This window comes from Delphinus delphis, chromosome 16 (genome assembly GCF_949987515.2).
Source record: "Delphinus delphis chromosome 16, mDelDel1.2, whole genome shotgun sequence".
In the NCBI taxonomy this organism is placed as follows: domain Eukaryota; kingdom Metazoa; phylum Chordata; class Mammalia; order Artiodactyla; family Delphinidae; genus Delphinus; species Delphinus delphis.
Window position 1 is genome coordinate 34144837 of NC_082698.1, and position 21754 is coordinate 34166590.

The 21754-nt window shown below is 37.1% G+C and overlaps 1 protein-coding gene across 1 annotated transcript in view; it reads right to left on the minus strand.

The window, feature by feature from the left end:
- The window catches only part of MARCHF5 (membrane associated ring-CH-type finger 5), a 55021-nt gene that overhangs the window by 22919 nt on the left and 10348 nt on the right, over positions 1-21754 (minus strand). The window contains exon 2 of the mRNA XM_060034478.1: positions 13237-13439. Within this exon, the coding sequence (XP_059890461.1) occupies positions 13237-13439 (203 nt within the window). The remainder of the gene's footprint in view (positions 1-13236; positions 13440-21754) is intronic.

A 21754-nucleotide genomic window follows, 5' to 3' on the forward strand; every position in this document is an offset into this window, starting at 1 on the left:
TTTGATTATTATAGCTTTGTAATAAAGTTTAAATCAGTAAATGTGATGCTTTGTTCTTCTTTCTCAGGATTGCTTTGGCTATTTGGGGTCTTTTATAGTTCCATACAATTTTAGGATTTTTTTTCCTAATTCTGTAAAAAATGCCATTGGACTTCCAGGGATTACATTGAATATATAGATGGCTTTGGGTAGTATGGACATTTTAACAGTATTAATTCTGCCAATCCATGAATATGAGATACTTTTCATTTATTTGTGTCTTCTTTAATTTCTTGCATCAATGTGTTGAAATTTTGTTTTACTCCTAAGTATTTTATTGTTTTTGGTATTATAAATGGGATTATTTTATTTCTTTTTCAGATAGCTTAGTGTATATATAGAAACACAACTGATTTTTATGTTGATTTTGTATCCTGCAGCTTTACTGAATTTATTTATTAGTTCTAACAGGCTTTTGGTGGAGTCTCTAGGATTTTCTCTATATAAGATCATATCATCTCCAAGCAAAGACAATTTTACTTCTTTCTTTTGGATTCAGATGTCTTTTATTTCTTTTTCTTGACTAATTGCTCTGGGTAGGATGGGAGTGGTGAGAACAGACACCTTTGTCTTGTTCTTGATCTTAGTGGGTACACTGCGTATGATGTTAGCTGTGAGTCTGTCATATACAGCCTTTATTACGTTGAGGTACATCCTTCTATACCCAATTTGTTGAGAGTTTTTATCATGAAAGGATGTTGAATTCTGTCAAATGCTTTTCTGCATCCTGCAGATAATGAGATGCAGAGATAAGATTTTTATCTTTCATTCTATTAATGTGGTATATATCACACTGATTGATATGTAGATATTGAACCATCCTTGCATCCCAGGGATAAATCCCACTCGATCATGGTGTACAATGCTTTAATATGCTGTTGGATTTGTTTTGCTAATATTTTGTTGAGAATTTTTTCATCTATATTCATCAGGGATATTGGCTTGTAGTTTTCTTATAGTGTCCATATTTGGCTTTGGTATTGGGGTAATGCTGCCCTCATAAAATGCGTTTGGGAATGTTCCCTCTTCTTTAATTTTAAAGAGTCTGAGAAGGACTGGCATTAATTCTTCCTTAAGTGTTTGGCAGAATTCACCAGTGAAACCATCTGGTCCTGGGTTTTTCTTTGTTGGGAGCTTTATGATGTCCTTCGTTGTTATTGGTCTGTTCACATTTTTTATTTCTTCATGATTCAGTCTTTGTACGTTTTATGTTTCTAGGAATTTATCCTTTACTTCTAGGTTATCCAATTTGTTGGCATACAACTGCTCACAGTGCTTTCTTAAGATCCTTTGTATTTCTGGGACTTCCCCGGTGGCGCAGTGGTTAAGAATCCACCTGCCAATGCAGGGGACACGGGTTCGACACATGTTCGAGCCCTGGTCCGGGAAGATCCCACATGTCGCAGAGCAACTAAACCTGTGTGCCACAACTACTGAGCCTGTGCTCTAGAGCCCGCAAGCCACAACTACTGAGCCCATGTGCCACAGCTACTGAAGCCCGTGTGCCTAGAGCCCGTGCTCCGCAACAAGAGAAGCCACGGCAATAAGAAGCCTGTGCACTGAAACAAAGAGTAGCCCCTGCTTGCCGTGAATAGAGAAATCCCGCACGCAGCAACGAAGACTCAATGCAGCCAAAAAAAAAAAAAAAAAAAAAAGTACAGGGGAAAATATAGTATCAGAGGAAAAAGCATTTCAATCCAGAAGATGATCAACTAAAGGGGAAAAAAAAGAGAAAAAAGGACAAATAGAATGAATAAAATTTGACAGTAAAAACCCAACTATATGAGTATCACAATAAGTTTACACTTACTTACAAAAGAATTCAGAAGAACTGAAAATAAAAGGGTGAGAAAAGATAAGCAAATGTAACAACATCAAAAAAAGCTGGTACGAAAGGGGGGAAAAGAGTAACTTTACAAAGTGAAAAAACCTGACAAACATAACCTTACTGAGATGATCAAGGTCAGTATCATGAGTGGTAAGTAATATTCATAGTATGTGCCTGTGATGTTTTGTGATGAAAATGGCACTTCATCTCTGTGGTCTTGTACCCCAAAACTTATAACCCCAGGAGGTAATGGGAAAAACATCAGACAGATCCGAATTGTGAGACATTCTGTAAAACATCTAACCAGTATTCCTCAAAACCGTCAAGGTCAACAAAAACAAGGAAAGTGAGAAGCTGTTACAGCCAAGAGGAGCATTAAGGAGACATGACTAAATGTAATATAATATCCTGAACAGGGTCCTGGAACAGAATAAGGACATTAGGGAAAAATTAAGAAAACCTGAGTAGAGTATGGACTTCAGTTAATAATAATATCAGTACTGGTACAACAACTATAACAAATGTACCATACTACATAAGGTGTTAATAACAGAGGAAACTGGATATGGGATATTTGGGAACTCTCTGTACTATCTTTGAAATTTTTCTGTAAATTAAAAATTGTCCTAAAATAACAAATCTATTTTAAAAAAGCTGGTATAGCTATATTTTCATTCTACAGTTGGCCCTCCAAATCTTTGGGTTCTGCATCTGCATATTCAACCAACTGCAGAATGAAAATATCTAGGGGAAAAAAATTCCAGAAAGTTCCCCAAAGCAAAACTCAAAGTTGCTGCACACCAGCAACAACTTACTATTCACACTGTATTAGAATATTATGAGTAATCTAGAGATGATTTAAAGTGTATAGTAGGGGGACTTCCCTGGTGGCGCAGTGGTTAAGAATCCACCTGCCAACGCAGGGGACACAGTTTCGATCCCTGGTCCAGGAAGATCCCACATGCTGCGGAGCAACTAAGCCCATGTGCTACAACTACTGAAGCCTGCCCCCCTAGAGCCCATGTTCTGCAACAAGAGAAGCCACCGCAAGGAGAAGCCTGCGCACCACAACGAAGAGTAGCCCCCACTCGCCACAACTAGAGAAAGCCTGCGTGCAGCAATGAAGACCCAATGCGGCCAAAAATAAATAAATAAAATAAAATAAAGTATATAGTAGTATGTGCATAAATTATATGAAAATACTATGCCATTTTATATAAGGGAGTTGAGCATCCATGGATTTTGGTATCTGCAGGGGTCCTGGAACCAACCTCCTGCAGATACCGAGGGGCAACTGTATTCTATATTATCATGTCTACGTCTATATTATATAGAAGTTTAAGACACACACAAAAAATTCTTATAGATAAAATAGTCATTACTTAATGATAAAAAGTTGAAATCACCAGGATATTTTATTTCTAAACCTGAGGGATAAGTAAATGGATGACGGTTTATTAGTCATTATTCCTCATATGTAGTTATATATTCTTTCTCAACAAATGAAATTTCATAATAAAAGAAAAAAACCTTAGTGAACATTCTGCTGAGCTTTGATCAATGCTAAGGCAGCAGATATAATTAGTTCTGTATATTGATAGCAGCATGTTGGTAAAGGCAATGGAAAAGCAGGCACTCCAATACACTGTTGGGAAGATTAAACAGACATAATCTCTACAAAAGCCAATTTGATGATGTCTACTAATGTTATAACTGCACATACCCTTTCACTTATAGCAATTCCACTCTAGTCATTTTGCACATGTGTAAAATTATTTTACACAGTTGTTTATGACAGCACTCTTTGTAGCAGTAAAAGATTACAAACAGCCTGTATGTCCATCATTAGGAGACTGGTTATATAACCACACATTTATGTAACAGAATACTATACAACTACAAAGAAAAAGAAAGCTCTTTATACACTAATATAAAATGGTATCTACCATATATTGCTAAGGAAAAAAAAGCAAGCATAGAACATGATGTATACTAGTCTAGAATATATTAACATATAAACTAATTGTGCTCAATATTCTGTTTGCCTCTCCAAATTTACTCCTCTTTCTCCACCCTGCTTTGTGCACTGGAAGGCTGACCAAACAAAACTGCACCCTCTAGGTAACCTTCCCCTCTAGCTTCTGATGTGCTTTGGCAATTTAAAATCCTGGCTCCTTACTTGCTAGAAACCCATGGAATTCCATTGAATAAATTTGCCAAGTCTGTTTCCTTACCTGTAGAATAAGGACGCTACCTATTGTGTAAAGCTTTTGAGAAGCTTAAAATAATATAGGCAAACTGATTGACATAGTGCCTGGCAAAGAGTCAGTGCCTGTTAGGAAGTGACAGCTACTGATATCACTGTTAATATTAAAAGAAAATATTATAAAATAAAATAGTAACAACTATTAATTTTATTTGCTAGATTTTCTAGGAAAGGTTTCTCCCAGGAATCATTCCTCATCATCCCTAGTGAATATCTTTTCCTTCTAAGCTTTACACTCCACGTAACATTTGACAACCAGTTTTTGAGGGTAATTGTTAGTTATCTTGTCTCTACACAGAAGTTTGAATTAATGCTTAGTTGAGAACAAAAAGAGAAAAAACAAAGCTGTAATAAAATTTAACTTGAAAATAATCTAAGAATTTACATAAAGAGTGGAAGTGGCAACATTGATATCAGTTAAAATCAACTTTAAGACAAAAAGTGTTACTAGAAACAAAGAAGAACATTTTATGATGGTAAAAGGGACAATCCATCAGAAAGACATAACAATTAGGAACATTTATGCACCTAACAACAGTCCAAAATAAACGAAGCAAAAATGGGCAGAACTGGAGAAACAGACAATTCAACAATAGCTGTAGACTTCAATAGCCCACTTTCAATGAAGAATAGGTGAAAGAACGACAAGGAAATAGAAGACTTCAAAATTCTATGAGTCAGCTAGATATTTATATCACATTCTACCACCACCACCACTACCAACAGAACACACATCTTCCCAAGTACACATGGAAAATTTACAAGTATAAAGCTTGCTAGGCTATAAAACAAGCTTTAATCATTTAAAAGAACGGATAGCAAAGTATGTTCTTTGATCACAATGGAATGAAATTAGAAATCAATAAGAGAAGGGCATTTGGGAAATTTACAAATATGTGAAAATTAAACAACACACTCCTTAATAATCAACAGGTCAAAGTAGAAATCCAAGCAGAGCTTAGAAATTTATAGCTGTAAACTACTACATTAAAAAAGAAGAAAGATCAAGAGAATGAGAAGACAAGCCACAGACTGGGAAAAAATATTTGCAAACGATATACCTGATAAAGAACTGTTATCCAAAATACACAAAGAACATTTAAAACTCAACAATAAGAAAACTGATGTTAAAAACAGTCAAGGGCTTCCCTGGTGGCGCAGTGGTTGAGAGTCCGCCTACCGATGCAGGGGACACAGGTTCGTGCCCCGGTCCGGGAAATTCCCACATGCTGCAGAGCGGCTGGGCCTGTAAGCCATGGCCGCTGAGCCTGCGTGTCTGGAGCCTGTGCTCCGCAATGGGAGAGGCCACAACAGTGACAGGCCCGCATACAGCAAAAAAAAAAAAACAATCAAAAGACTTAACAGACACCTCATCAAAGAAGACATAAGACTCTTTTTTCTTCCTTTTTTTTTTTTAACATCTTTATTGGAGTATAACTGCTTTACAACAGTGTGTTAGTTTCTGCTTTATAACAAAGTGAATCAGTTATACATATACATATATCTGCATATCTCTTCCCTCTTGAGTCTCCCTCCCTCCCACCCTCCCTATCCCACCCATCTAGGTGGTCACAAAGCACCGAGCTGATTTCCCTGTGCTATGCGGCTGCTTCCCACGAGCTATTTATTTTACATTTGGTAGTGTATATATATCCATGCCACTCTCACACGTTGTCCCATCTCACCCTTCCCCCTCCCCGTATCCTCAAGTCCATTCTCTAGTAGGTCTGCGTCATTATTCCCGTCTTGCCCCTAGGTTCTTCATGACCATTTTTTGGGTTGTTTTTTAGATTCCATTTTTTGGTTGTTTTTTAGATTCCATTCCATTTTTTAGATTCCATATATGTGTTAGCATACAATATTTGTTTTTCTCTTTCTGACTTACTTCACTCTGTATGACAGACTCTAGGTCCATCCACCTCACTACAAATAACTCAATTTCGTTTCTTTTTATGGCTGAGTAATATTCCATTGTATATATGTGCCACATCTTCTTTATCCATTCATCTGTTGATGGACACTTAGGTTGCTTCCATGTCCTGGCTATTGTAAATAGAGCTGCAATGAACACTGTGGTACATGACTCTTTGAATTTTGGTTTTCTCAGGGTATATGCCCAGTAGTGGGATTGCTGGGTCATATGGTAGTTCTATTTGTAGTTATTTAAGGAACCTCCATACTGTTCTCCATAGTGGCGGTATCAGTTTACATTCCCACCAACAGTGCAAGAGTGTTCCCTTTTCTCCACACCCTCTCCAGCATTTCCTGTTCATAGATTTTTTAAAAAAATTAATTAATTTATTTTTGGCTGTGTTGGATCCTCATTGCTGCGTGCAGGCTTCCAGTTGCAGCGAGCAGGGGCTAGTCTTCATTGTGGTGCGCAAGCTTCTCATTGCGGTGGTTTCTCTTGTTGTGGAGCGTGGGCTCTAGGCACGTGGTCTCAGTAGTTGTGGCACACAGGCTTAGTTGCTCTGCGTCATGTGGGATCTTCCCAGACCAGGGCTCGAACCCATGTCCCCTGCATTGGCAGACGGATTCTTAACCACTGCGCCACCAGGGAAGCCCCGTTTGTAGATTTTTTATTTTTAACATCTTTATCGGAGTATAATTGCTTTATAATGGTGTGTTAGTTTCTGCTTTATAACAAAGTGAATCAGTTATACATATACGTATGTTCCCATATCTCTTCACTCTTGCGTCTCCCTCCCTCCCACCCTCCCTATCCCACCCCTCTAGGTGATCACAAAGCACTGAGCTGATCTTCCTGTGCTATGTGGCTGCTTCCCACTAGCTACCTATTTTACATTTCATAGTGTATATATGTCCATGCTACTCTCTCACTTTGTCACAGCTTACCCTTCCCCCTCCCCATATCCTCAAGTCCATTCTCTAGTAGGTCTGTGTCTTTATTTCCGTCTTGCCCCTAGGTTCTTCATGACCTTTTTTTCCCCTTAGATTCCATATATATGTGTTAGCATACGGTATTTGTTTTTCTCTTTCTGACTTACTTCACTCTGTATGACAGACTCTAGGTCCATCCACCTCACTACAAATAACTCAATTTCGTTTCTTTTTATGGCTGAGTAATATTCCATTGTATATATGTGCCACATCTTCTTTATCCACTCATCTGTTGATGGACACTTAGGTTGCTTCCATGTCTTGTCTGTTGTAAATAGAGCTTCAATGAACATTGTGGTACATGACTCTTTTTGAATTAGGGTTTTCTCTGGGTATATATATGCCCAGTAGTGGGATTGCTGGGTCATATGGTAGTTCTATTTTTAGTTATTTAAGGAACCTCCATACTGTTCTCCATAGTGGCTGTATCAATTTACATTCCCACCAACAGTGCCAGAGGGTTCCCTTTTCTCCACACCCTCTCCAGCATTTATTGTTTGTATACTTTTTGATGATGGCCATTCTGACCGGTGTGAGGTGATACCTCATTGTAGTTTTGATTTGCATTTCTCTAACGATTAATTATGTTGAGCATTCTTTCATGTGTCTGTTGGCAATCTGTATATCTTTGGAGAAATGTCTATTTAGGTCTTCTGCCGTTTTTGGATTGGGTTGTTTGTTTTTTTGTTACTGAGCTGCATGTGCTGCTTGTAAATTTTGGAGATTAATCCTTTGTCAGTTGCTTCATTTGCAAATGTTTTCTCCCATTCTGAGGGTTGTCTTTTGGTCTTGTTTATGGTTTCCTTTGCTGTGCAAAAGCTTTGAAGTTTCATTAGGTCCCATTTGTTTATTTTTGTATTTATTTCCATTTCTCTAGGAGGTGGGTCAAAAAGGATTTTGCTGTGATTTATGTCAGAGTGTTCTGCCTATGTTTTCCTCTAAGAGTTTGATAGTTTCTGGCCTTACATTTCAGTCTTTAATCCATTTTGAGTTTATTTTTGTGTATGGTGTTAGGGAGTGTTCTAATTTCATACTATTACATGTACCTGTCCAGTTTTCCCAGCACCACTTATGGAAGAGGCTGTCGTTTCTCCACTGTATATTCTTGCCTCCTTTATCAAAGATAAGGTGACCATATGTGCGTGGGTTCATCTCTGGGCTTTCTATCCTGTTCCATTGATCTATCTTTCTGTTTTTGTGCCAGTACCATACTGTCTTGATTACTGCAGCTTTGTAGTATAGTCTGAAGTCAGGGAGCCTGACTCCTCCAGCTCTGTTTTTCTTTCTTAAGATTGCTTTGGCTATTCGGGGTCTTTTTTGTTTCCATACAAATTGTGAAATTTTTTGTTCCAGTTCTGTGAAAAATGCCAGTGATAGTTTGATAGGGATTGCATTGAATCTGTAGATTGCTTTGGGTAGTAGAGTCATTTTCACAATGTTGATTCTTCCAATCCAAGAACATGGTATATCTCTCCATGTATTTGTATCATTTTTAATTTCTTTCATCAGTGTCTTGTTATTTTCTCCATACAGGTCTTTTGTCTCCTTAGGCAGGTTTATTCCTAGATATTTTATTCTTTTTGTTGCAATGGTAAATGGGAGTGTTTTCTTAATTTCATTTGCAGATTTTTTATCATTAGTGTATAGGAATGCCAGAGATTTCTGTGCATTAATTCTGTATCCTGCTACTTTACCAAATTCATTGATTAGCTCTAGTAGTTTTCTGGTAGCATCTTTAGGAGTCTCTATGTATAGTATCATGTCATCTGCAAACAGTGACAGCTTCACTTCTTCTTTTCCGATTTGGATTCCTTTCATTTCTTTTTCTTCTCTGATTGCTGTGGCTAAAACTTCCAAAACTATGTTGAATAAGAGTGGTGAAAGTGGGCAACTTTGTCTTGTTCCTGATCTTAGTGGAAATGGTTTCAGTTTTTCACCATTGAGGACGATGTTGGCTGTGGGTTTGTCATATATGGCCTTTATTATGTTGAGGAAAGTTCCCTCTATGCCTATTTTCTGCAGGGTTTTTTTTATCATAAATGGGTATTGAATTTTGTTGAAAGCTTTCTCTGCATCTATTGAGATGATCATATGGTTTTTCTCCTTCAGTTTGTTAATATGGTGTATCACATTGATTGATTTGCGTATATTGAAGAATCCTTGCATTCCTGGGTGTTTGTAGATTTTTTTATGATGGCCATTCTGACAGGTGTGAGAAGGACATAAGACTCAATAAGCACATGAAAAGACACTCAACATCTATGTCATTAGGGAATAGCAAATTAAAACTGGTGGCGCAGTGGTTAAGAATCCACCTGCCAAGGCAGGGGACACGGGTTCGAGCCCTGGTCTGGGAAGATCCCACATGCCACAGAGCAACTAAGCACATCTGCCACAACTACTGAGCCTGAGCTGTAAAGCCTGTGAGGCACAACTACTGAGACCGCATGCCACAACTACTGAAGCCCTCGCACTGCAATGAAGAGTAGCCCCCGCTTGCCGCAACTAGAGAAAACACATGTGCGGCAACAAAGACCCAATGCAGCCAAAAATTAATAAATAAATTTATTAAAAAAAATAAAACAATGAGATATAAATGGCTAAATCCAAAACACTGACAAAAGCAAGTGCTGCAAGGATACAGAGCAACAGGAACTTATTGCTGGTCAGAATGCAAAATGTACAGCCACTCTGAAAGACAATTTGGTAGTTTCTTACAAAACTAAACATACTCTTACCATACGATCCAGCAATTACGCTCCTTGTTATTTACCTAAATAAGCTGAAAATATATGTCCGCACAAAAACTTGCACACAGATGTGTACTGCAGCTTTATTTGTAATTGCCAAAACCTGGAAGCAACAAGATGTCCTTCAGTAGGCGAATGGATAAATAAGCTGTGGTATGTCCAGACAATGGGATATGATTCAGTATTAACAAGAAATGAACTATCAAGCCATGAAAGACAGGGAGAAACTTTAAATATATTTACTAAGTGAAGGAAACCAATCTGAAAAGGCTACATACTCTATGATTCCAGCTATATGACATTCTGAAAAAGGCAAGACTATGAAGACAGTAAAAAGATCATTGGTTGCCAGGGTTTAGGGAGGAGGATGGGATGACTAGGAGGATATATTCACAATATATTCCCTATTGACAATTAAGAACACACACTTGCCACCATCCCTCCATTCTGGCTGCCACTAAGTACCAGAAAAGATGCAGACTTTGGCCAGCTAGCCAGACAGACTGAGTCTAAATCCATATAAAAACTTTTTTTTTTTTTGCGGTACACGGGGCCTCTCACTGTTGTGGCCTCTCCTGTTGCGGAGCACAGGCTCCGGACACGTAGGCTCAGCGGCCATGGCTCATGGGCCCAGCCGCTCCGCGGCATGTGGGATCTTCCCGGACCGGGGCACGTACCCATGTCCCCTGCATCGACAGGCGGACTCTCAACCACTGCGCCACCAGGGAAGCCCAAAGTATAATACATTTTTAAACAGGGACTGAAACATTATACAACAGGGATAAGAAGCCACTGAAGCATTCATATAATTTTCAACCACTCTAGTAAACCAATCAATACCTGCATTATGAATTTTGTCACTGAAAGCCAAGATTAAAAACTGTGAAGGAACTTTAAGTTATTTTAACAAAAACAGGTATAACTATGGTCAGCTGCAAAATTAATGATAATATGCTCAGAAAGAAAACAATTTACTGGTATGTTTCTGTATCAGATGACACTACTGGACATTAATTACATAATGTTAGGTGTGGTATTCAGTGAGTAAAAACAGTTACTTTCACAGATGTATGCTCTTAAATATTTTGTTTCATGGCTACAAGAAACCACTAGTATTCAGAATATGAATCAACTCTTGGTATGTACATAATATGTAAATTATGAAATACAAACAGTTCTGATTATCAATGAAAACATGCTTTAGAGAAGGGATTTTCCTTTAACCAACAATTATCTTTGAACTTTGACTTGAAAATGTACACTAGGATCAATATGGCCAAAAGCACTAGTCATGTGTGTAGCAAGGAAGAGTATAGCACCTGAAAGTCAATTCACACATGGCTTCATTTACAGACAACACCTGACATTGGACAGTAAGTCTTCTACTGAGTCTGTTAAAGATTGCATGGAAAACTGTGAATATAATATTCAAACTGCAGTCCCTGAGCAGGTATCTTCAGAATGTTATGTCAGGAAAAAAGAAGCAAATACAACACTCTGCTTTCCTATCTTGTCAGGAAGAAAGATGCTAACAAAAACTATTTAAATGAAGTATGTACATTTTTTTCCCCATGACACCAGTAAGGTCAGTAAAAAATGTCTATGATTATCTGTGGCTTACTCAAGTGGCAGATCTCTGTGATATTCAGTATTGCGAATAGCGTGAACCTATCATATGAGGGTGAAATAACAATTCTTAATGATAAAATATGAAGACCAAATCATGATACACATAGCTTAAGCAAAGAGTTTGACTTTTCCAACATGTAGCCATTTTCTTTCATTGTTGTAGAATGAAATCAGTGTCTTATTATTAGTATACGTAAAAAATGTATTCAATTACCACACTAGACCTAAAAACATGTTTCCTAGAACTGAAATACAACCAGAAGGACAGATTTATCCACTGTTATCTTCCAAACTGCAATATTCAACTTCATTGCTGAGTGCCACACATTTGTCCACTCAGTGCTTCATCAGATATTGTAGGTAGTTTTCAGTGAGAATTCTTGCAATAATTTTTGTACCCATCCATTTGAATATCTAAAACATCTAAAAGAATCATCCTATACTTGCTGCTATTCCCAACAACCTATAGTTGAAAAGTGGGATTATCTGATTTAGCAGAACTAAGAAGTAGGAAAAGAAACAGTTAAACACTACTGAGTGCGTGTGCCGCAGCTGCTGAAGCCCTCGCGCCTAGAGCCCGTGCTCCACAACAAGAGAAGCCACCACAATGAGAAGCCTGCTCACCGCAACAAAGAGTAGCCCCCGCTCGCCGCAACTAGAGAAAGCCCGCGCGCATCAACAAAGACCCAACACAGGCAAAAATAAATAAATAAATTAAAAACAACAACAAAAACAAAAAAGATCTGTCAGTGTGGTCCACAAATTCTAAATGTCTGAGAAATGCTACTTTCTCTACTACACTATTTTTCTTTCATAGAAAGCTATCACTTCTTCCTATGCATTATGTTAGAGAAATATAGACAGGTATGGAAATTCTGTTTGCCTTTATTATTAATCTTCTCACATTAGAAAAGCACTTCATCATCTGCACTTATGTTGCCTTATTTTTTTAAAGAAAGGTCTGATTTCAATATGTATAGCACCTAGAAAAAAATAATCTAATAATTATTTCCAGTTTCTCCTTGAACTCTATTCCTCCACAAAGTCATTTTTTCCTCGACCTTCCCAAAACCCAAACTGCTTTCATATACCTCTTGATTATAGACAAGTGTCATATTAAAAATGTTGAACAACTGGCATGGCATAAACACCAAACAAAGAGAATGACACCAGTTCATAATCACATGGATGTAATGGAACATGCTAACTAAATATCAGCCTTAGTTATAGCTTCCTTTAAGCAATCTGCTACACTTGTTTCAACACTAGCCTCATTCTCAAAGACCATTGGTTATTCCTTGCCTGCCAATTCACAGAAAAAGGAAAGTAGTTTTCACGAAAAACAGACATATAAATTGGATTCCAAACACTGTCTTTTATTAAATATTTAATTTCCCTTTTATTCCTTAATAGAAGAATTAATAAAAGTAAGTATTAGAAAGAACACACTATTGTTTTCTTTCTCCCACACCAATGGTTTCCAGAGAATGAGGCTCTCTAGTCAGCCTTTTATTATAGTTTTGTTAACTTGATTTTACCCACACAATTAGATATCCAAGTTCTTTATCCACTCAACCAAATGAAAACATTGAATACACAGACAAATGGATAGATCTGGGGATATATTAAGGATAATGTAAACTGTTAGCAAAACAAATATCTGACATTTAGAGAGAAAACAACAGAAATGGAATAGAGAAATTCACAAAAAAGCAAAGACATGAGTCACTTAAAAATAAACCTAGGATCATAGAGTCATATATTATAACATTATATATATATATATATATATATATCTGTGTTGGTTTTAAGGGTCTTCTTACCCAACTTTGGAAAAACTATTAAGTATTCAGCATTGCACTGGGGACATGCCACTCTGGCTGTACTGTTTCCTCTTTGTTTTTCATCCACCCAGCGCTGCAGACAAGCCTGGTGAACCCATTTTGTAGATCCTCTGCATCTGCATGGTCTCACCCATTCAGCTGTTCTATCATCTTCATCAGTGGCAAAACACACCCAGCAACTTCTGTAAATTAAAAGAGAAAATAATGACATTATCATTAACACCCCAGCCTCCTCTTCACTGCAGCTCTCACTTAATGGGATTAGCCTACTATGTTATATTATAGGAACTTTTAATTCTATACTAAAAGACTGAGGAGAAAAACCAACACATTTCCAGTAGGGTAGTTTCTTCTTTTTCTGTTTTTCCTTGTATTCTTCTGCAGAATCTTGTGTTTTCTGAATTTTGTTTTTATGTAACTTCCTCCATCTTTCTAGTAAATTAAGGTTTTTTAAAAAAATTTATTTTTGGCTGCACTGGTCTTTGTTTCTGCGTGTGGGCTTTCTCTAGTTGCGGTGAGCGGGGCTACTCTTCATTGCAGTGCATGGGCTTCTCACTGCAGTGGCTTCTCTTGTTGCAAAGCATGGGCTCTAGGTGTGCGGGCTTCAGTAGTTGTGGCTCGTGGGCTCAGTAGTTGTGGCTTGTGGGCTCTAGAGCACAGGCTCAGTAGTTGTGGCGCATAGGCTTTAGTTGCTCCATGGCATGTGGGATCTTCCTGGACCAGGGCTTGAACCCATGTCCCCTGAATTGGCAGGCAGATTCTTAACCACTGTGCCACCAAGGAAGTCCATCTTTCTTGTAATTCTTCATCTTCTCTAATGAACCAGAATGCAAAGAGAGAATCCTCAAGCTGCTTTTATAAGACCTAATAATTCTTCGAGGAGTGATAAATATAGGAATATGTGAAATTCAGTGTATCTGCCATTTCAACAACATTAACCTCTTAACCTCTTGAACTTGTAAAACTAAAGCATTACATAAATGATTTCACATATGGTCTCATTCAGTTTTCAACTGAGATAGAAAAAAACCCCACTCATTTCTCTTTCTGGTAAAGTATGACTCTAAGAGAGAAAGATGATTAAATTAAAAAGCACAAAGGAAAGACGAGATGAAGATATCAGGATAAATTGTTTTAGGATAGTGATATGATAAATTTGGGCCAAAGGGCTTCCCTGGTGGCGCAGTGGTTGAGAGTCTGCCTGCTGATGCAGGGCACACGGGCTCGTGCCCCGGTCCGGGAAGATCCCACATGCTGCTGGGCCCGTGAGCCATGGCTGCTGAGCCTGCGCGGCCGGAGCCTACGCTCCACGGTGGGAGGGGCCACAGCAGTGAGAGGCCCGCGTACTGCAAAAAAAAAAAAAAAAAAAAAAAATTTGGGCCTACATGTTTCCATTATAGGTATGATTGGTTTTCCTTTTTTGTGGGAATTAAATTATATTTATTATATTCAAAATCTAAAAGTCAAGTCTGGGATGCTTATATTTTAAAAAATTCTATTGAGATGGTTAATTTTTAAACACTTCCCCATTTTGCTTTCGAGGATACTTCATGAACTCTAATTTGTTCTTGTGGAATTTGGTTGCAATTCCTTATTTTTTTCCTGTCAATTAACACAAGTTTTGACACCGATTTCCATTAGGGCAAATACAATTTAACTCAATGACACCATTCACTCGCCTTTACTACCTTAAAGTTTGACTGCACAATAGGAAACTGCTAATTAAAGCTTGTCACTTACTGCGCACATTTCACTTAATTAGATAAGTGGCTCTGTCAGAACTTAACTATGCTCAGTGGGAAAGACTATATAGTCAGGTACTATATACGGGTGAGGTCTCCAGTCTGTAGAACAATATGAATTTTAATTGTGTGCTCCAATTAAAAACTTCGCAATTAGAATAGGGAAAAAAAAAACTGAAGTGAATACGTGGCAACAATATCCAAAATTGTGCTTTTACTCAGCTTTCAAATTCAGTCAGATTTCATTTGACCTACCTAGGTAAAAACGAGGTAGGGAGCATTTGTTTGAGCATGCCTGACTCTCTGACCCACCTCAGCCAAGCTGTCTGGGCCCTCGTGCTATCTTACAGTTATCCAGAAATGCCTCCTCCTCCACCTCCTTATTCTTTAAAATTTTATTGTGGTAAAATATACATAACATAAAATTTACTACTTTAACCATTTTTAAGATTGCAATTCAGTAGCACTAAGTCATTCACACTGGCAACCATCATCAATATCCATGATGTGAGTGGGTTTCAACCTAGTTTTTTTCATAAAATTTCAATTGACAAGTATACAGCAAATAAACCAGTTATTTGAGGTGTTAGTATATGTTTTCCCCATTTAACCAAGGTAATTTTGTAAATATAATTGTATACCTCTGGGAAATGAAAACCATATCTGGTAACAAAATATAGGCAGAATATCTAGAAACTAGATTTCTAGGTTCTTGTAAGTTTTTCATATCAACAATGGAACATATATGTAGCTAAGTACATCTAGACCAGCATAATTAATCAGTATTAAGGTGAACTGAATCTTAAATTAAGCCAATTTCCAGTCATCAGGAAAAAACAAAATAAAATGTAAAGAACCTTAATACTAAGTTGAACCAAATGAAATTGCCTATATTTATCTGTTTTTAATTTACATAAATGGCAGCTTCATATACCAATATAATGGGAATATTTGTATAGCTATAATCCCCATAAATTCCGGATAAGTTTATTTTTCCCCAACATTTAATAGGAAAAATTTCAAACTTTCGAAAAAAGTTGAAAAACTGGTGAACATCCATATTCTTAACACCTAGATTCTACAATTCTTATCATTTTGCTACATATGTACTTTACTACATATTCTTTCATCAATCTTATTTTTTGATGCATTTCAAAGTTTCAGACATTAGTGTACTTCGCCCCTAAATAAACACTTTCACAGTTTTACTTTTTAGAAGGTACTCAACTAACATTTAAAAGAGGCACTTTCCGGATTTTTTTTCTAATTTCACAACTATGGTAGATAAGATAGCTGAACGATGATTTACAGTGAAAACTTATTAGGTGTTAAACCTAATTGGAAGTGTTAATACCCATAACCTTGTTTTTATTGTTTGATCCATAGTGACAGTGAGTATACAGCTTACAAATTTGGATTTTGAAGCTAATGCTCATTAGAGATTAACTGAAATTATCCTATAGATATTTAAAAAAAACCTTATTGATAATAATACTCTCAAAAAGTCTGATATTCAACATCTACCAACGTACCACATCCATTTTCTATTTATTCTAATCGCTAAACAGTACATCTGATAATGGTCATCTGAGATCAAATAGTATTGCCCACAATACGTAAGGTTCTGATAACACCACCAAATTACTTCACCTAAAAATTATAATTTAGATACAAGTAAATGTTATATAAAATGAAGACTTCTAACTTAATAGTACAAAACAAACAAGCAACTGAAAATTATAGAAATTGCCAGCAACATTTACTGAGCATTCACTGATTCCATGTGGTTGCACAAACAAAATAAATGGAAGATTGTACCTATCTAGAAAACCCTATAATTTAATTGGGGCTACATCCAGTAGATACAAGAGATTTAAGGTTCCAGTGAAATTACCATAGGTACATCCATTTTAAGAAGGAAGGATCAATTTGGATAGATCAGGAAAGGTTTCAGCGAGGAGTGATAGCAGAAATTAGCAGGGGCAAGTGATTTTATTGCAGGGATTGTCAAAACAAACGTCTCAGGATCAGTAGTTCAGGATCACTAGGGAACTTGCAAATTCTCTGGCTCTACTCCAGATCTAGTAAATAAGAAACTCTAGAGGAAGAGGGCCTACAAATCTGTGATTTAACAAGCTCTCAAGGTGATCCCAATATTCAATAAAGTTTGGGAACTGCTGGTGTAGAAAAATGGCAGGTAAAAAAAAGCAAACATATTGGAGAAAGCAGACTGTGTGAAAGGGATAATTACTGGATTTACTTAAGGTAGAAATAATTGCTTCTGATGACTAAATATTTTTAATATAAATAACAGTACAGAAAATGTTAGGTTCTAAAGAATTTATTAACTGATTTACTACCTTACTAGGTATATGAGTTTAATCTACATAATATGGAAAGAATATTAGTCTGTGAAATAAGGGCCAGGTACATGGGAAATTAAAGCATATAAAAATGTTCACATAAATGTTTTTAGGCAGACAGCCTGTAAGACAGTTATTAGTCTTCAGGGCTGGAAATGAGGGGAGGGAACAAAGTTTGTATAGGAATCTTCTCTTCCCTCATTTAAAAAAAAAACTTCTAATAGGCTGACCAGGAATATCACCTAAGAAGGTCTTAAAATTATGCCTTCCCCCTTTGCTTCCCCATACCCTACTCCCTCCTTGATGCAATCTATTTCAGCTATTTATTCCCCAATTCCCCACCTCCTTCCATTTAAGGAGAAAAGAGGTTGTTTGAAAATGATGGGTTTAGAGTTTCTCAAGATCTTAGAATAGAGGAGAGAGTAGAAGCTTGTGGTTTAATGTACAGCACAATTTCTCTTTTTTAGGGACAAAAAGTATACCATACTTTTTAAGGAAAACCACTCTTCTCTCCAACATCAGCCATGTATGTGGTTTATTTAGGCAGTTAGTCCCACATCCCCAGCTCCAGGAAGAGTAATCCCTAGATTGGTTTAAGGGAGTATCCCATGTCCTAGATTAGTTATTGGGAGGCTGGGCCCATAAAGCTAGTTTCACTAGAGTGAACTTCAGAATTTTTGCTGGGAAAGTTGGTACAAAGACTTTCTTTTCCACTGAGCCTGAAGGCAGGAAAAGTGTGAACCTAAATGAGGGTGTGAGGCTCTGCTGCCAGGAGAGCCACAATGTGGAGCCTAAAGAACCCAGAGGAAGCTGAAAGATACTGATGACTTCATTTGAGACATGGATCAAGCTGTGCTTAAAGCTAAATATACCCTTGCACTGTTCACTTACATAAACCCACAGATTTTTTTTTTTTTTTTTTTGGTTTAACCAGTTTGGGGCAGATTCCTATCAGACACAACCCAAACAATCTTGTTATAGATTGTGAGAAACTGGATATAAGGGATAGCCCTGAACAATCATATAATGTAGACTCTTAAACAGCTTTTAAAAGGACACTATTTTTTGTCAATGGCTTTGTTTCCTACTGACCGCAACTTGAGCTGAAAAGGCTTAAATAAATCTAATTTCCACTGCAAGTACTTTGAGTCTTGCAAGTTTTTCAATTTCTCACACAGGGCAAAAATATGCTCCTGATTCTGGCTACTGGATCAGGTCATTTCTTAGATAAAAACAGCCAACAAAGATAAAACCAAACATTTTGAAATTAAAAATTCTTACTGACAATGCTATAATATTTGCATTGCAGGATCAATTTAACTATAATTCTACTTTATTACATATTTTAATGTTACAGTTTATAGGATGGCAATTTTAATACCCTTAAAAGGTGAGAACTGGCTATTTGTCATTTCAAAGGACAAAGCCAAAAACCTTTCAAGTCCACACCTAAGAAGAGGTTGTAATTTCTGACAAAATTCTAATTAAGAGTTTCTCTTTGAGTCATTTCCTCCCCTTCTTCTCTTCAATCCTCCAATCTCTAAGCAGTGTTCAGTGTGATGCAGAAGCATCATCTGAGAACTTGCTAGAAATGCAGTTTCAGGTCCCACCCCAGACCGGCAGAATCAGAAACTCTGAGGATGGGACCCAACAGTACATTTTAAAAATATATTTATTTTAAATTTCTTTAAAAATTCTTCTTTTTTTATTGCAGTAAAATATATAACATAAAATTTGCCATCTTAACCATTTTTAAGTGTATAGTTCAGTGGTATTAAATACATTTACACTGTTGTGCTACCATCACCACCACCCATCCCCATAACTCTTCATCTTATAAAACAAACTCTATACTTATTAAACAACTCTCCAATGTCCTCTCTCCCAAGCCCCTGACAGCCACCCTTATACCTTCTGTCTTTATAATTTTGAGTACTCTAAGTACCTCATATAAGTGGAATCATCCAGTATTTGTCTTTCTATGTCTTCAAGGTTCATCCACATTGTAGCATATTGCAGAATATCCTTCCTTTTTATGAGGCTGAATAGTATTCCATTGTATGTATATATACCACATTTTGCTTATCCATTCATTGGTCTTAGATACTAAGGTTGCTTCCAAGTTTTAGCTATTGTGAATAATACTGTTATGAACATGGGTGTACAAATATCTCTTTGAGATCCTGTTTTCAATTCTTTTTGGATATATACCCAGAAGTGAAATTGCTGGGTCACATGGTAATTCTATTTTTAACTTTTTTGAGGAATCACCAACGCGGTATTTCAACAAACCCTTCAGGTGATCGTGATACCGAAGCTTGAGAACCTCTGCTCTGGCCATTCTTCTTTCCTTTTTCCCTTTGTAAGTTTCCTCAACTCACCATAATACAAAAATGAAATTTTATTTTACATTCAATGTAAACATTTTTAAGCTATTTGGTTTTTAATTTAAATAGTAAGCAAAATGCTTGAGATCCTTTTTTCTAAGGAAAAAAGCTAGCTAAATTTGGGGAAAAGATTTTGTGAGTTCAGGATATTCTAACTGGTTAAAGAACTTGGGATGCCTGAGTTCAAATTCCTGCTTACCACTTATTTTAGGTTTAATGACAATCTCTTTCAGAGTTTTTGTAATGCAGCGGTTCTTAACCTGAGGTTCATGAAAAATTTACGGGATTGGTAAATTTGGATGGGAAAAAAAGTAATTATACCTTTATTTTCACTAAACTCTAAATAAAATTCAGTTTTCCTTCAATGATGAATAAACAACTCATAGTAATATTAGCATACAGCAATTAGAAATTAGTACAGTGACCAGAAATTTTCCTATTACAGCTGTGCAGATCTCAAAATAACATTTAACCCACTGCTAATTTGAAATTAATTATCAGACCCACCAGTAATAGACCTTGTATTTGTTTTAAAGCTCATATTACCATGTCAGATTTTTAATATTTTGGTAGCTGTATTTCAACGTAATTTGTCCATTTCTGACCTGTATATTTTGTTTTATTCTTTCAAAACATTCTGAGAAGGAACCCATAAGCTTAACTAAACTTCCAAAGGAGTTCTCAGCATAAAAAAGGTTTTATGTTAAAATTCCCTATGGTAGAACCCTCCTACACTGTTGGTGGAATTGTAAATTGGTACAGCCACTATGGAAAACAGTATAGGGGTTCCTCAAAAAACTAAAAATAGAGTTGTCATATTATCCAGCAATCCCACTCCTGGGCACATATCCAGACAAAACCATAATTCAAACAGATGCATGCACCCCTGAGTTCACAGCAGCACTATTCACCATAGCCAAGACATGGAAACAACCTAAATGTCTACCGACAGATGAATGGATAAAGAAGATGTGGTGTGTACACACACACACACACACACACACACACACACACACAGAAATACTCCTCAGCCATAAAAAAATGAAATAATGCCATTTGCAGCAACATGGATGGACCTAGAGATTATCATACTTAGTGAAGTAAGTCAGAAAGTGAAAGACAAATACCATATGATATCACCTACATGTGGAACCTAAAATAGAACACAGGGCTTCCCTGGTGGCGCAGTGGTTGAGAGTCCGCCTGCCGATGCAGGGGACGCAGGTTCGTGCCCCGGTCCGGGAAGATCCCACATGCCGCGGAGCAGCTGGGCCCGTGAGCCATGGCCGCTGAGCCTGCGTGTCTGGAGCCTGTGCTCCGCAACGGGAGAGGCCACAACAGTGAGAGGCCCACGTACCACAAATCAATCAATCAATCAACCAATCAATCAATCAAATAGGACACAAATGAACTTACCTATGAAACAGAAACAGACTCACAGACAAAGAGAACAGACTTGTGGTTGCCAAGAGAGAGGGATGGATTGGGAGTTTGGGATGAGCAGATGCAAACAAATATATATAGAATGGATAAACAACAAGGTCCTACTGTATACCACAGGGAACTATGTTCAGTGTCCTGTGATAAGCCACAGAGAAGAAGAATACGAAGGAGAATGTATGTAGGTGTGTGGCTGAGTCACTTTGCTGTACAGCAGAAATTAACACAACATTGTAAATCAACTATACTTCAGTAAAATAAATTAAAAAAAAAAGATTCTCTATTGTAAAGGATTAAACAAGTGATCATGAAACTGCTTAAGAACTGTCTGGCACATACATAACCACCAAATGAACAGTAGCAATAATGGCACCAATAGAGATGAGAAAGATGGTGTCAACTTTACATCTATGCCTAGATTTTTATGGATGCATTTTCTTACCTAAATTAGCACATACAGCAGTTCTGCCTGGCACCCTGGTATTCAGTGGAAAAGGTCCTGGATTCTTGATCATCCCCAATTGTTCAATAGGCCAACACCACTGCTTAAGATATTTATTCAAAT